We start from the raw sequence: 17,589 nt of genomic DNA, 5'->3' as shown, positions 1-17,589 counted from the left end.
GTGGAAGTAGCACAATGAGTCCTTGAGAATGAATGCTACAGAAAACTGATGGCTAGCAGTTACCAGGAAAAGAAAACAAATGAGTTTGTACTGCTACAAGTCCACACTCTGGCCTGGCAAAAAGAAGAAACTTCTCAATACTGTGAACAGACGAAAGTTGAGCTGGTTTGGTTATATGAATCTCTTTCAAAAGTCATCCTTCAAGGTACAGTGGGTGGAGCACGAAGAAAGGGTCGTCCGAAGAAACGCTGGCTGGACAATCTGAAAGAATGGACCAGCCTCTCTTTTAATATATGGCTAAGAACAGCTGATGACTGGAAAGAGTGGAGGATTAGGTTCCGCAAACTGTCACAGCACTTCTATGAGGAAAGTCAAGGGAACAGATGAGACGAGAAGATACTTTAAGAAATCTAAATTAAAAACGTAAAATAACAGGAAAGCAGCATTCAAACTTTTCTCGATCACTAAGTCCAATAGTTGGTGGCCGAGTACTTTTAGAACAATGACCACGTCTGACACTATGATCTCAACTGTACATCACCGTACGGGATGGGCTGGGATTTGTTTTAGGAGGCTCTCTGTTCTTCTTATCTTATTTTCTATGTTACAGACGTTACTTCAATAATAGAATAAAATTACGTCCTACGCATTTCATATGTCAATCTAGTCATGCTTGTTAATCATTGACTTAAACTCTGCTAAGTCGTTAGGTTTCCTGGCTGATTCAGTTGCAGTGGTACGGTACTTGAGGAATCGTTTGCGGGCAACTGTTTTGGTGCCACTTTGAATACCAAGCTTGTACTTCAAAGGAGAACATTTTCTGTAAGAACGATCTCAAGCATTTGCTCTCGCGGTGAGCACCCAAAGCTTGTCTTCTGTTCATCTGATACACTATTTATTGTTGTGAAATAAATGAATGTGTAAATGATACTAAGAATATATTCTTGCAATGATGTTTTCCCGTCTATCTGTATTTCTCTCATGTCTATATGCCAGACTTCAAAGCTGTTTATGTCTGTCCCTCATACTTACGTCTGTATATATAAATTTCCCTTAGTCTATATGCGTGTCCCTATAGCTGTATGTATTTCAAAGCTGTTTATGTCTGTCCCTCATACTTACGTCTGTATATATAAATTTCCCTTAGTCTCTATGCGTGTCCCAATAGCTGTATGTATTTCAAAGCTGTTTATGTCTGTCCCTCATACTTACGTCTGTATATATAAATTTCCCTTAGTCTCTATGCGTGTCCCAGTAGCTGTATGTATTTCAAAGCTGTTTATGTCTGTCCCTCATACTTACGTCTGTATATATAAATTTCCCTTAGTCTCTATGCGTGTCCCAATAGCTGTATGTATCTATGCCTGTCCCCATGGCTGTGTGTATCTTATGCCTGTCCCCATGGCTGTATGTCTGCTCACCCTGGCTCTCTTTATCCCATCCAATCTTGATGTTATTTACACTGTGAGTAAAATTCTTACCCAACACCATCACCTCCCCACCCTTTGATATATTTTTTATCTCTTCATCAGCCATTCAATATCTCTCCTCGGCCATTTCTCTTCTTCGCCTCTCCCCCCCTCTCCCTCCCTCTTCCTCGCTGTCGCCCCCCTCCCCCTCCTTGTCCCCTATTTCTCGCGTTCGTCTGGCGTGAAATCAATAAGACCAGGCGCAATGACCAGTACGTTCGTTCAGTGGCTGATGTCTGGCAACAAACAAACTTTGTTCTCTTGAAACTTTGAAATTGTTGTTTTCTGTTCACCCTGGATACATAAACGGGTGTGTGCGCGTGTGTGTGGATGTGTTTCGGTGGGCCTGGACCAGGAGGCTCTCTGCACTGTCCGGTGTGCTCCAAGCGCGACAACTTTTGGACCTTTTTTTTTTCTAGCTTAAAATTTTTTTAGATGAAACTTAAAAGTCGGAGTTGAATAAATGATTCGTTCTTACGAAAATACCCAAACACAAAGTCATTAGTCTCTTTCTCTCACATTTTTCATTTTCATTATTCATGACACTTGTAGATAAGAGGGTGTGTGTTTCTTTACCCTTGAGTGTTCTAAATACAGTTTATTGTTGTTGTTGTTTTTTAACTAAACTACGAAGTGCACACCTTTTAGATCAGGGGATTTATAGAACTCTTCAAGACAGAAGACTAAAAAAAGTAAATAAATTTAGCATAGACATAAATAAATATAGACTGGCCGATTAAAGAGTTTTATGAAACGAAAATTTGTGACTTGCAATTTTGTGTACTTTATTATACAGTATTTATGAGCAGTATAAAAGTTAAGTATTCAAATCTATTTCAGCCATTACCTATATAAGTATTACATTATTTTCACTAGTGTTTTTTTTTAAATCTCTAAGAATGAAGATCATGCAATTTTACATAATTCGGAAATCCGACAACAATAGATATACATGTTTTCAAGTGACATGAAGTTACTTCCTTCGGCCAGTCTATATTTATTTATGTCTATGAAATTTATAGAACTCTTCAAGACAGAAGACTAAAAAAAGTAAATAAATTTAGAGACTCTTCTGGACAGAAGACTAAAAAAGTAAATCAATTCAGAGATTCTTCAGGATAGAAGACATAAAAGTAAAGTAGCTATAACACTGAACCATAATTTACAAATACAAAAGCAAAATGTAATAAGATACTCAGACAGACACAGAGATAGAGGCACATTTCTTATCCTGTATGCTAGGACAAATTTGTATGAGTGCTCCTTCTTCCCTAGTGCTATTAGTGCATGGAATAAGTTACCCGAATCAGCCAACTTGGCAGAGTTTAATTCACTGATAACATTCAAGACTATTGGCACATGGATACGCGTCGGACGTAATTATTTTCTTTCTGAAGTAATGGCTGCAATTTAAAAGATAAGAAGATAATATAAGATCTAGAACAGCGGTTCTCAACCTTTTAAGTTCGGCGACCCCTTTTTACAATCCCCTACTCTGCCGCGACCCCCCCCCCCCCCAAACACACACACATACAGAAATAGAAGAGTAGACAATAACAATCCATATTTTCGATGGTCTTAGGCGACCCCTGGCAAATCGTCAATCGACCCCCAAGGGGGTCGCGATCCACAGGTTGAGAACCCCTGATCTAGAAGGTGGTGTATAAATAAATGTTTCATTTGTTGTCTGGACTTTGAGGACGATGTAGACAGGCCGCTATGATGTAGATCGAAATCTACTAGCCTAATGAATTCATTTGAATTTCAGCTGCATATTTACATATTTAGATCAAAGGCCGTGCAAGTAGTTGACTACTTTTCATTTCCAAACAATTTTCAATGACTTAAAATTTTATTTTCGTTTTTATTTGCCCACTTGTGGCTTCTTCCCCAACGTTCTGATGTGGCGCCAGTCAACAGCCAGCCAAAATTATTAAATCACTGTTATTACTTAGAGATATCGTACCTAGTCAAATATATTCCGAGCCAGATACGAAATAGCACTATAATACACTATAATGATATTCCACCCAGAGATGCACTCATTGCGCTGTATTCGTCTTAGTGCCTCGTATTTATTGGCGATCAATACCAGGACATCTCGCCTCTTATATGAACACAAGTTTTTGCATACCTTTCAAAGTTGACAATTTAGAACTTGTGGAAATACTGCAGCAAAACACCGAAATCTTTTTTTTTTTTATTTTGACACAAGCTAAGCAAGCAATAATTAGCAAGACATATGGAGACAATAATTAGGGTCATTTCATTCTTAGTCTGTACTTTCTCATTCTCAGAAGTCCTCATTTATCTTATCTGTCCCTCGACTTTCATCGTATAGTGCTCTGACAGTGTGACTTACCAAATCACTACTCTTTTCCGTATAATGGCTGCCTGGTCAAGCGGTTTGCGCGCTGGACTGTCGTTCGGATTTATCGACGGTCGAGGGTTCAAACCCTGCCCGCTCCCATCCCCCGTCGTCCTGCAGGAGGTTTGGACTAGGACGTAAACTATCTTCAACTCTGAAGGAACATCCGAAATATGTAAAACATTTTACAAACAAACAAACATAATAATAATTTTATTTATAAAGCGCTGTTAACAAACAAAATGTAGGCTCAAGGCGCTGGAATAACATTACAAACACAAACTTATCTTTAAAAAAAAGTTTTATCAGCAGTTGTTCTAAGCAGGATATTAAGACATAGGCCGGTCCATTCTTTTATGTTATTCAGCCAGATTTTCTTTGGTAGACCCTTCCATTGTACCCTGAAGAACTATTTTTGATAGTGAGTCATGTCTTACAATAGGACCAAACTATCTCAGCATTCGTCTCTTCACAGTATTGAGAAGTTATTCCTTCTTGCCAGCGTGTTGACTTGTAAAAGTACAAACTAATTTGTCTTCTTTCCTTGACAACTGATACCCAGCACTTTCAATAACATTGACTCTCAAAAGCTTGGATTCCTCTTTCAGGCCTCAGCGTTCAGTGTGCAACTTTCACAACCATATAGGCAGGGCCGGTCTTAGGCCACTGCTACCTATGCGGCAGCAGTGGGCCCCGCACTTTCATAGGCCCCGCGCGAATTCTAATTGTAAATTATTAAATTAAATCATTTTAACTCCTAATTTAAAGGTTCCTGGAATTCTTCTGAAATTGCAAAATATACGAAAAAGTCATGAAAATCTCCTGAAATTATTAAAATATTCTAATAACTCATGCAAATCTTCTTAAAAACAGACAAAATTGTCATTTAAGGGTGTCATTCAATATGTAAAACGCCAATTCTACTCCCGATTAAAAAAAACGGGATTGTCAGCCTTCATTTAATAAAAATGTACTGGTAATAATAAAACGAATACAAATATATATCTAAATCTATGTCGACATCTTAAAAAAAAACAAAAGCGATATTTTGCTAGTCTATAGTAAATCTTAAAGACAGATCTAAATGTTTATCGGCTTTTTGTTGGAAAACTTTATCAACTGTAAATGGCTCGTTAAGTTAATTCGAGTTATTTTGTACTTAGTAAAGTATGAATAAAATGCAAAGACGAATTTAGTTTCCAATACAAAATCTTAATTTTCACTTATTATCCTTATCCCAACCCATACTAGGCCCCGCGCAATACGTTTCGCTTTGGGCCCCGCAATCTGTAGGACCGGCCCTGCATATAGGAGTACAGAGAAATTAAAACTGTATTCTTTGCTAGTAGTCCTAATTCGACTTTGGTCAACCGATGGTAGAAATGTTCTGCTGTGTTTCTTCAGGTTATATATTAAAGACTTTTTGCTCTGTTAGACCAGGTTGTGACAAGTTTGTACATTGTAATTGTAGTAAAATCAGCTAAGTCTTAGACTCGGGAATCTAAATGTATGTAAATGTGTTGTACGTTTCGGATGTTCCTTCAGAGTTGAGGATGGGCGTAGTTTTTAAAAACTCTTTTCTCTCCTAAATGACGCTACCAGCGTTGATTCCACCAGAATGTTGTAAATAATTACGGAGAGAAAGAGTTAAGTAAATTTAAGAAAATGTATAAAAACAATGAAGGTAATAATAAGAGGGATCAGCCGTTCGGTCCCAGCAGTCTCCTGCTACATACTCGGTCTGATTTTGTGAATCTACTATTCAAATTCAGTTACATTGTGTGTTTATAGTGTGCACAATAATTACATGGTTTCAAGTTGTTTCAGTCATAGTCATGGGTATGGGGTCGAATCACGATTTGCCAGGGGTCGCGTAAGACCATCGAAAATTGTCTTCTCTTCTATTGCTGTGTGTGTGTGTGGGGGGGGGGGGTAGTCGCGCAGAGTTGGGGATTGTAAAAAGGGGTCGCGAGCATAAAAGGTTGAGAACCGCTGCTTTATATGCTGAAGGAAAATAAAAAGAGAACATTATTTCGACAAATCGTGAACTAAAAAAGATTTTACTTGGATACCACTGTTATATGTTTGGAGTCAGAAGTAAACAAAAATAAATCCAACGCTGGTGAAAGCCTGGTTTTAGTTGTTTGGACGTTTGATATTACATGAATAGTAGGGATACCAGGCCACTAGAACCTGAGGGGATAATATTCTTTGTAAACCTTAAGCCTGTCTGATCTCAATAATGGAATCCCCCTATTCCAGCTTGTCGTCCACATCATTTACCACACCCCCATCTCTCTTTCTTTCCCTCCTACTTTTTTCTCCTCTCCCTCTCTCTCTCTCTCTTTACTCTTCTCTCTGTCCCTCTCACACAGAAATTACTCCTCTATAAATCTCCATCATCTGTAATTGACGCAATTTCACAACAGAGTGAAGGGACATAACTCAGCCAATTTAATGCAGAATAATGTCTGCACTATACAAGGCAAAAAAATAAAATGTCTGAAATATTTACATACAAATGACACATTAAAAAAAAGATCTTTTTTTTTTTTTTTAAAGTTAGAATACAAGGGCAATCTAATATGTGGATTAAAGAGATTCGAAGTGGTTCTTAAGTTTGGGCAATCTAATATGTGAATTAAAAAGATTCGAAGTATTTCTTTAGTTCGGTTTTGAATCTCCAATTCTAAAGAGCAAAGCTGGCCGCTGCCTAACAGATGGTACTCTTACTGGATTAGTGTCGTCTGCCCTTTTTGGAACATTCATTGGATTAACTTTGCTGGCTGAATGGACATGTGCAGAGCCTATTTGGTCACTCATGGGACTGCCCAGAAGTAGGACAGGCATCATGGTGCACAGTCCACTTTGACAGACAATGTCTTCTATTGTTGCTCTGATGTTTGGATGGGGGTAAGATATGGCGTCACAAAGTGCTGCTCATAATTTTTAATTGCTCAAAGAGATAAATAATATCTTCACAGTATATCTTTTGTTCCCCAGGCAATCCAATTATTTAATAGAAGATATCTGATATAAACTTTTCGCATGTAAATTATGAGAGTATGGTGTGAATGTATATTTTGGTTTTCTATAATTATAATGTTTTGTTTGGTGTAATGCACAAAATGTAAGACACATTTCCTTGTGGATAATACAGATTATTACTATTATCATTATTAATATGTATATTGTGAAGATAGTATTTATCTGCAGTTCATATATCAGTTGTTTGTTCTTCTGTTAGCAGTTCTTTAGTTTTCAATACACATCGGATTTATGAAGGAGAATTTCATTTTTATTCAAACTATTTTTTTATGTTATTAGTTTGGTTTGAAAAAAACGAATCAAAACAGGATGTGAACAAATTGCTGTACTGTCTATAGATTGATTGTTTTGGTTTGCCTCAGTCTATCTGGAGACCATGTCTCAAATTGTATCCCCTGAGTTGCGACCAGTGTATCAGATAGTCCACACGTGTGTTCCCAAAGACTCTAATAGAAAATCCTAGATCTGTAACTCGGCAATTATAAAGTAAAATGGATATTTGATATGCAAAGGTAGCGAGAGGGCTGTATAGAATGAATTTGATGAATTCGCCATTTTTTTTTATCGATCTCAAGCCAAATAGAAACATAAGAAATGAGAAATGTAGTGTTGAATGGCGAATGTTGTTTTAATAAGAATTAAGAAAGCAAAACTTAACGCAAGGTTTTTGCATCTAGGAAAACACATTAACAACAATATTTCCAGACAGCAACACACTACATCAATGTTGTGGACACATTCTCATGACGTTACACCAACATGAAAATAGGAATCAACGATTGCACCTCAGCTGTGTTGATGTTTTTGCGGTATTGATGTATTGGTGTGCTGTGTTATGCTGTGTTGTGGGTATGCTGTGTTGTGGTATGCATTGTTGTAGTACACTGTGTTGTTGTATGTTGTATTGTAGTATGCTGTGCCGTGGTATGATGTGTTGTGGTATGCTGTGTTGTTGTATTGTAGTATGCTGTGTTGTGGTATGATATGTTGTGGTATGCTGTATTGTTGTATGTTGTACGCTGTGTTGCATTATGCTTTTGCAGTATGCTGTGTTGTGGTACACTGTATTGTTATTGTATTGTAATATGCTGTGCTGTAGTATGCAGTGTTGTTGTATGTTTTATTGTAGTATGCTGTTGTTTTGGCTTTTACAAGTAACAGATAAAACTATGTAGTACACAGTTATCAAGTCTGTGTGTCCTTGTCTCTGTTCCATTGGTATTACATGAATTACTTGGCAACTAGAACGGCATAGGGAGTGTCCGCCTTTCTTTATTTCTATTCATAAAAAAAGCAAAATATAAAAGATACTTGTAAAAAAAAACGCTTACATAAAAGAAAAAAACTGAACATTTACAGTCATACTCTCAGTACTGCAAAATTTATTTCCCTTTTTCTATATCAACATACACCGGTAATTAAATAAATTAATAACGCTTATTACTTTTTTATTTATTTATTTATTTTGATTCGTGGTTTGTTAGGAACAATGAATAATTGTCTGCACATTCTTCAATTTGATCCACAAAATGAAAAGTAGGAGAAATAACGTGCACAAAATTTGTACCGGACAGACAGACGGACGGACGGAGTGAGTGGGATAAGCTTTGTAAAAAATAATTTAAAAACACGTGATTCATGAACGTAAAACAATTACATGGTCCAAATGGATACCATCGAGTTTACACTTTGGCTAGTAACGCTATCACTGTTAACACACATTAATAGTAAACACATTACTTTAGTAGACATTGTCACGCTGCTAACACATTTCTCTAGACTCCAGATATAGTTATATTCCTTTTATATTGTTATGAGAGGCTACATAAGCTAAGCTAGCATGTGACCAGTGTGCGTTGTCGCTCTTCAATGAATCCAAGATGAAACTAAAAAACGCGAAAAAATCTGGCTTAAACTTAAACCATCAAAGCGAAACAAATTTCAACAGCCAAATAAAATAAAATATATATATATATATTATATTGACATTGCCAATTAAGATAATAATACTTTATTGTACAATGTTTCAATGGACCTCATTCACCAATCGTAAACAAACAGCATTTAGCCACGTGATTCTCTATCTCTTCTATACAAATTACGATCTAATTTTTAATACACAATGGCTATCACGTGACAGTTTTTTTTTCTTTGTTTTATCAATATAATCACGTGACTAAATGTTGATTGGTGAATGAGGTCCATTGCAGATTCTCTTTCAAAATGACCAGTTGGAATTGTTTCCTTTTTCACCCGTAGCTCTCGGAAAGAAAATCGGAAGTGAAAATTTCAGCAGTTTTAACTCTTTCTCTCCTAACCGACGATACCAACGTTGATTCCATCAGAATGTGGTAAATAATTACGGAGAGAAAGGAGTTAAAATAAAAACTAGTTCATAGTTAAGGTGTCCGCGTTGAGCGTCTCGCTAAGTAGACACTGTCCCCTGATACTGAAGGTCATGTTCCAATGATTTGCTGGTCGCCCCTTTAGATCAGGACAAGGACTGACCGAGAGGGAAGTGGATCCTCTCTGTGGAATGACCAACGTGTACTCAAGGGGGCCAGACCGGTCAGTCCATTTAACTGAACTGTGTTGCTGGACTACTGGCTTGGTCACTTTTGGTCAGTCCTGAAGAGTTTAGACACACAAGAGGAGAGAACCGGCTTAGACCAAATGTCCACCCAATAATTTGTTGGCTAAGGAGAAATTGACCGCCAGGAGCCAAGCGTGATTTCCATGGCTAAAAATAGTCTGTCCAGTTAAGTAATTAGTCCAACATTAATCTAACAGCAAGTAGTCTAGTACTTTGTGGATGGTACTGTGTGGCAAGAACTACATTCGTTTAGTGCTTTTGACCGACGGGGGAAAAAAAGAAGAAAATGGAAAGGGGCAAGCGTTAAAATCAATACAAAGACTGTAGCCAAGTAAAATGTCTGTTACATAGATAATTCAGTTCTTGTAGCTCTGTACACTGTGTGTCAAGGGCCGGTCTTAGGCCACTGCAACCTATGCGGCCGCAGTGGGCCTCGCACTTTCATAGGCCCCTCGCGATGCGAATTCTAGGTGTAAATTATTAAATTAAACCATTTTAACTGATTATTAAAGGGTTCCTGGAATTCTCCTGATATTGCAAAAATCTCCTGAAAGTATTAAAATCTTCTGAAAACTCATGCAAATCTCCTTAAAAAAACATACAAATTGTTATTTCGGGGTGTCATTCAATATGGACAACGCCAATCTTACTCGCGATAAAATAAAAAGGCATTGTCGGCTATCATGTAATAAAAATGTAGGCCTAATAATAAGGCGAATTTTAACTGGCATACAAATATTGATCTAAATCTATCTCGACCTCTTAGAAACAAAAAACAACAAAAGCGATATTTTGCTAGTCGATAGTAAATCTAACAAGATTACAAAGAGAGTTTGTGTTACACAAACTCAGAGGCGGCCCCCGTCGAAGTCGGATCCCTGTCGGATCTGCATATTCGCAAATAATATTCAAGAGGTGATTTAATTTTGATGTAAAATGTTTTACACGTTTCGGATGTTCCTTCAGAGTTGAAGATAATTACTTCCTAGTCCAAACCTCCCGCAGGACGACGGAGGATGGGAGCGGGCAGGGTTTGAACCCTGGACCATCGATAAATCTGAACGACAGTCCAGCGCGCAAACCGCACGACCAGGCAGCCATCCTGAATGTCTTTGTTGGAAAACTACTATCTACTGCAGTTGGCTCATAGAGTTAAATTGACAGTGATTTTGTACTTAGTAAAGTATGAATAAAATGCAAAGACACATTTATTTTCTAATACAAAATCTTCATTTTCACCTATTATCCTTATCCCTACCCAGACTGGGCCCCGCGCAATCCGTTTCGCATAGGGCCCCGCAATCCGTAGGACCGGCCCTGCTGTGTGTACACATATATTTAATTGTAGTAGCTCCGTTCACTGTTTGCACAAATACACCAAAGTAGAATTTTTCATTTGGAAAACATAAATTTATATTGTTGAATATGATACGCAGCTGAAAAAAAAATTTAAAAAATGACAACAACCTGGTCTTGGGGGACGGCATGACGCAGTGTTTCTTTGACATAAAGAAATATTTTTTTATTCCCACTTTATTTTATTTGTTCCATATGAAAAGTAAAACTATTTGATAACTATCTAAAAAGATCGGAAAAAATATCCTCATTTAGATCTACTTACGGTTTAGAAATATATGGCTATCATCTTATCTTATATAATACAGACGTTACTTCAAAAAAAGAAGATGATTACGTCCTACGCGTCATGCATCTAGACATGCGTGTTAACCAATGACTTAAATTCTGCCAAGTCACCCAAGTCACTGGTTTTCCTGGCTGGCTCAGGCAACCCATTTCATGCTTTAATAGCACTAGGGAAGAAGGAATATTTGTACAAATTTGTCCTAGCATATGGAACGAAAAATGTGCCTTTATCTTTGTGTCTTTCTGAGTATTTCATTAGATTTTGTTTTTGTATTTGAAGAGTTCTTGGTAAGCACGTGATATTCTGTACACACAGTCCTCGCTTGTACTTGGGCTTTGTAAGTTCTAGGTGCCTAAAGGTTTTCTTTCTTGCGGATGTCTTTGTGTCATAACTTTGTTCTGTCTAGCAGTGAAAGTTAATTAGATATTTAAACTTATAATATAATCTTATCTTATATAATGCAGACGTTACTTAAAAAAAAAGAAGATGATTACGTCCTACGCGTCATGCATTTAGTCATGCATATTAACCAATGACTTAAATTCTGCCAAGTCACTGGTTTTCCTGGCTAGCTCAGGCAACCCATTCCATGCTCTAATAGCACTAGGGAAGAAGGAGTATTTATACAAATTTGTCCTAGCATATGGGACGAGGAATGTGCCTTTATCTTTGTGTCTTTCAGAGTATTTTATTAAATTTGTTTTTGTATTTGAAGATTATGGTTCAGTGTTTTATGTATAATTGCTACTTTACTTTTGAGTCTTCTTTCCCGAACGCTTTCTAAATTGAGTGATTTTACTAAAGGTGTTACTCTAGTCAAATGTGAACTAAGTCATAGGTTTTCCTAACTGATTAAAGAAACCTCTTCCATGCAGGGAGAAAATATTTTGTTTTCCAATTAATTCGATTTAATTAGCTAAAGCTAAAGATTAGTAAAGCCTGACTTTGCCTTGTTTTCTTGTTGTATTCAGTCAGTATGGTAGATCTTTGGTTCAGGCCAATCCTTTTGACTCCCAGTCGAGCATAGGGCCGCAACGTTACTTTGACACAGAACTCTGTTCTGGGTTATTCCCTTCATGTGGGTCCATGTCCATCCTGCCATCTTTCCTTCTTGGTCCACCGATACCCTCCATGTTGGATTTGGTGTGCCAGCCCTTCTCTTCCCCTGTGGATTCCAGTCAAGAGCCTGTCTTGCAATGCTGTCTGCTGTTCTTGGCATGGCCTGCCCAATCCAGCTCCATTTGGATCTTTGAATTAGCATTGCAGATCTAGGTTTTTATTCTGGGGAGAATTAGTCGTTCTGTGTTTTTGTATTTGTGTTTTTTATTTTGAAGATCTTTGGGTGAGACCTAGCAATAAAAAGATACTTTTAGATTGAATTAGAGTGTGGAATGATATTTTGTTTGTATTACATGTTTCGGATGTTCCTTCAAAGTTGAAGATAATCCACAGGACGACGGTAGATAGCTGCGGGCAGGGTATGAACCCGGGACCCTCGAGACGACCGAATGGCAGTCTAGGGCACATTCCACATGACCAGGCAGCCATCCAATGGAGAGAAGGATCGAGAGAATCAAGAAAGTTTGAAGGGAAAGGGAAATAACTCTTAAGCTAAAAACTAGAAGCAAAATCAAGTTTGAAATGTGGAAAGAATTGTAGATGAAAGAGAGGAGAGAGAGAGAGAGAGAGGGAAGAGTAGACGGTTTAAAAAAAAAGATTGATGAAAGGCGTCACGTCAATGCATTTGTCATCGCTTGACTGAATACAGAAATAAACATTGCTCCTCCGCGACCCCACCACCCATAAAACTAATCCCCGTTGTATTCTTCCACTTGGACATTTGATTTGAATTCTTGCACAACGTTAGTCGGATGTTTGTCCGCTACAAAAAAAAAACACTAAAACTTTTGCCAGGCGATGGGTGGAGAGAGAGAGAGAGAGAGAGACAGAAAATGACCTCATATCCATATAAACTATGTCTTGAGGCTAGAATTATTAATCTTAGTTTCATTATTGCTGTCTTAAGAACGAAATGATGCTTTCCAAATGCACTATTACCAAGAGATTTCTATCTAAATAAAAGTTCAGCTTCCAGTGGAGCAATAATTAAAATTATACAAGGAAAAATTAAAATTCAACACCCATGGATAAAAACAGGAAGAAAAAAAACATTATCAATTTTTTAAACTTACTGGAACTTGTGTTTTGTTTTGTTTTTTTTTTTGGCAGCTCTTTTTTCTTTTCTTTTTTTTTTAGGAAACCTCAGAATTTGTGCCATTCAATTTTAGCTTTATCATCATAGGAATCCTTGGGCCTTAGGCCTCTTTTCTTTGCCTCTTTTTGGGGGGCTTTATGTGCCTCTTTTATGGGTCCTCTTGCCTCTTTTGTGGGCTTTTTTTTTTATTTGTAAGTTCTCATAAGTCACGAGTATTAAATCATAAACAATTGAAAAGTGATTAACCTAAAATTATAATAATAGTAATAGAAATATTATTCAATAGTAAAGACATACTACCTAACTATTGAAACCACCAGAGACAGAAAAATGATACAAGGATCCTGTACCTCAGAACAATCAACACAATATCAAATATCCCTGACACCCAACACTCCATTTCTGGAATACTGCCTGAGTATTGTAGGCATCTCTTGCTGGTCGACTATACATTTTACTATCCCATTATGATTACATAATTTGTTCGGGTGTAAAACACGTACTGCCATTTTAAATTTAGTTTAAAAATAGGTTAGTACGTATGTGCATATAATATGCACGCTTTCGTAAGACCACAAGTAGTTGTTGTGCCTATCGTTTTATCTTATACATTTTTACACGTTCCTTCAAAAAGAGATAGAAACTTCCTTATTTCACTTTTGTTTATGACAAAGAGAACAGAAGACGAAGTTGTAGAAGAGTCTGATCTTGGTGGTGGTGCTCAGGTGCTCTTTAGCTGATTTTATACTGCTTGATCTTAAACAGTGTGGGTTCTGACATCTGCACCTGTTTCTCCAGGGTTTTTCAGGATACTGCCAACATATAGGATGGCTGCCTGGTCGTTCGGACTTATCGATGGTCCCGGGTTCCCCGTCGTCCTGCGTGAGGTTTGGACTAGGAAGTAAATTATCTTCACCTCAGAAGGAACATCCGAAACATGTAAAAAACAAAAACTAAAGAATATGTGAAGCGTTCAACCTTTTCCAGAGTCTCACCTTGGACTGTGTTGATTGTCTGCCTTTATCTCGAACACCTTGCTCTTCCCCTGTTTATGGTACGACTCACTGAATAGTCTGCTTAATTTTTCCCTGCATCTGCTGTTGTGTATAATAAAGAATAGCAAGGTCATCTGCGAAGTCAAGGTCGTCTAGCTGTTACTACTGTGTCTTGACAGATCATTTCCCTTCGGACCATTGCTTACTCTCCACTCATAGGACAGTAGTCTATGCTATATAGACAGACGGACAGACAAAACGTAAGACAGAGATCTTTTTAACTGTTGATGATTTTTATGCAAGGACATGTGAACTTTGAAGCAGTTTCAATACATTCATTATCCAAATACTTTACAATACAATCCTAACTCTATACTATATAGAACTCCAACTTGTACAAACTTTCTACTATTCGTTCTACAAGCTCTCCAAGTTCTAACTATCTCTCTACAAGCTCCAAGTTCTAACTATCTCTCTACAAGCTGCAAGTTCTAACTAACATTAACAAAAATCAGGTCTTAAATTCCTTTTTTTTTCTCGACCCCCCCCCCCCCCCCCCCCCCGTAGTTTTTAACCTGTATCTGTTCAAACACATCACGTAGACACTTTTATTGCCTGGCGTAACACACTCGCGTCTCACAAGTCACCCACCCGTATCGTATCAACAAAAATCTTTCTCTCATCTAGACTTGGACACATGCCTCTATCTCGTCTCTCCAGTCTTCACAACAGAACAAAACCAATATCGGCTTTTCCAAACGGGATCCACTAATAGAAAAAAAGGTTTAAAAAAGTTCTATTAAAACAATAGAATCTCTATTGCACAAATATAACCTGGTGATAGCCCCGGTTTTCAATTATGAAATGGAAGGAAGTCAGCTTAAAGAAATCTTTGATCGATCGTCAATCCAATCTTTTCCCCCCCCCCTTTTTTTTGTTTATTTCATTATCGTAGTATTCAAGAAATTTTGTAGAGTTCTCTGTCCTTACATTCACAAAAATTTAATTACTATTTAATTAGAAAAGACAATCATATGTATAGTATATATATATATATAACGGGCGTAGCTAGGAATTTTTCATCGTTTGGGGGCCCGGAGGGCTTGACCTCTTTGGGGGCCCCTGCATTTTGCGTAATATTTAATTTTTGATGTAAAAAACACTCATTTTCAAATTCTCCCCCTCCCCCCACCCTAGCTACGCCACTGTATATATTCGTCAGTTGACGGATCGCTATGGCACTGCCCACTCATATTAGAATGGAAGCACCACCATAGCCTTGTCTTTGCATTTTGTTTAATGAATTCGGTGATTGTTCATGACTCGGGGTATTTGCTCAGCCAATTCTGCATAGGCTACTTCTGGTTCTCACAAATATGAAAGCCTCCCAATGGTTTTCTTAACGCACAGAGGGGAAAGTATCGTCACCACTAACATACGTTTTGACACTATTTACAATAAACATAATGAAATCAGTTGCACACAGCAGTCCAAGCCGCTGATACACAGCCTCGAGCTGAAACGTCTTGAAAGAAATATAAAGTTTGGTTTAATATTTATGATATTTGAAGGAGCTTCTTTTCTTTTTTTTTTAAATCAGGTTTTTTTCTTTCCTTAGATCATCCCCTAGGGCTCATATGGGCCCCGGTCGTTAGTCATAGGCCAAAGCGCAATGAATCCCTTTGCCCCTTGCTTGCTACGCCACAGACTATGGGCCCCTAATAGTCGAAGGGCCCGAGTTCATTGAACCCCTTCGCGCCATGGATGCTACGCCATTGAAATGTTATCATTCGCAACCCCCTATTTCACTTTTGCTTCAAGTTTGATTCACTGTTACCTATAGAGTTTAGTTAGTAAAGCCTAATATTGATGAAACTATCAAAAAATCAAACAAAGCATTAGGGTTTATAAAAAGAAATTTCTATAAATCAAATAAGAACATAAAGCTAAAATGTTATTTAACCTTGGTTAGGCCAATAATAGAATATGCATCCTCTGTTTGGGACCCCTCAACTCAAGAAAACATTAAGAAACTGGAACAGACACAAAATAGAGCAGTGAGATTCATAACAAACGAATATTCACATTTGACTAGAGTAACACCTTTAGTTAAATCACTAAATTTAGAAAGCCTCCAGGATAGAAGACTCAAAAGTAAAGTAGCAATTATACATAAAACCTCTGAACCATAATCTTCAAATACAAAAACAAAATTTAATAAAATACTCAGACAAAAAGATAAAGGCACATTCCTCGTTCCATATGCTAGGACAGATTTGTACAAATGCTCCTTCTTCCATAGCGCTATTAGAGCATGGAATGGGTTGCCTGAGCTAGCCAGGAAAACCAGTGGCAGAATTTAGGTCATATAAGATAAGAAGATAAGCCTGTCAACATTTTGTTCTTGAAGCTTCTTGCTTCGTTCCTAATTTAACTTTCGCCCATCACTGCTCTGTACTGTTTATTAGGTTTCTGGTAAAGAAGCAAAGAAGAAGTGTCATCAAGGCATTAACAATAAGCACCCAAAAAGCTATTGGCAAACTACTTGAATCAGACCACAGACCTATATATATTTCTATGTCTGCGAATTAGACTCATCTTTTCATCAACATGCATGTTTTCCATTCTCTTTTTGTTTTTAATGTGTTAATTTAATTACAGCCGCATTTTTTTTCATTGTTTTATTTACCAGCATTTGAGACAGAAAACAATCAAAACGGACACTTTGGCTCCATTCTCAATTTTTTTTTATGTCGGTAATTGAATTCTTTAATTCTAAATATTTAGAGTGCGAGACAGCGTATTTCATTATCCCGAACCATGGAACAAAGTTTTAATGGATAGCGAGTCCATCTTTCTAAAGCTGATAGTGGTCTGTCATTTCTAATTCTATTTAGTTCTAGTAATGTTACATAATTTTCGGTGAGCTCTGCTCAACCAAGCTCTTCAATATATTAACAATCCAGCTCATAATTTCTACATATGTCGGTGCGAAAATGTATACGTCTACTTTTGTTTATTCAATTCCTTATTGAATACAAAGAAACATGCGAGTCGAGTTCGGGAATTTCCGCTGAATCTGTGAGACGTAAAGCTGAATTTAATGGACCTCATTCACCAATCGTAAAAAAACAACATTTAGCCATGTGATTCTATATATCTTCTATACAAATTATGTACCCCATAAAGGCTGTCACGTGATACGTATTTTTCATTGTTTTATCAATATTATGACGTGTCTGAATGTGTTTATTTG

General features: G+C 37.3%; 1 protein-coding gene across 6 annotated transcripts in view; it reads left to right on the top strand.

Moving 5' to 3' along the window:
• LOC106063594 (N-acetylated-alpha-linked acidic dipeptidase 2-like) overlaps positions 1-17,589 on the top strand; it is a 158,840-nt gene that overhangs the window by 83,536 nt on the left and 57,715 nt on the right. The window contains exons 1-2 of one of the 6 annotated variants that reach the window (XM_056008968.1): positions 1,734-1,844; positions 6,400-6,750. The exons of 3 other annotated variants lie outside the window; for them this stretch is intronic. In XM_056008968.1, coding sequence (XP_055864943.1) covers positions 6,716-6,750 — 35 coding nt within the window. In that variant the 5' untranslated portion in view covers positions 1,734-1,844; positions 6,400-6,715. Of the gene's footprint in view, positions 1-1,733; positions 1,845-6,399; positions 6,751-17,589 lie in introns of those variants that run through there. 2 more of the 6 variants (XM_056008970.1, XM_056008969.1) reach the window with 2 other exon arrangements.

This window comes from Biomphalaria glabrata, chromosome 13, assembly GCF_947242115.1.
Source record: "Biomphalaria glabrata chromosome 13, xgBioGlab47.1, whole genome shotgun sequence".
Lineage (NCBI taxonomy): Eukaryota > Metazoa > Mollusca > Gastropoda > Planorbidae > Biomphalaria > Biomphalaria glabrata.
This window is presented reverse-complemented; position numbering and strand designations above follow the sequence as displayed.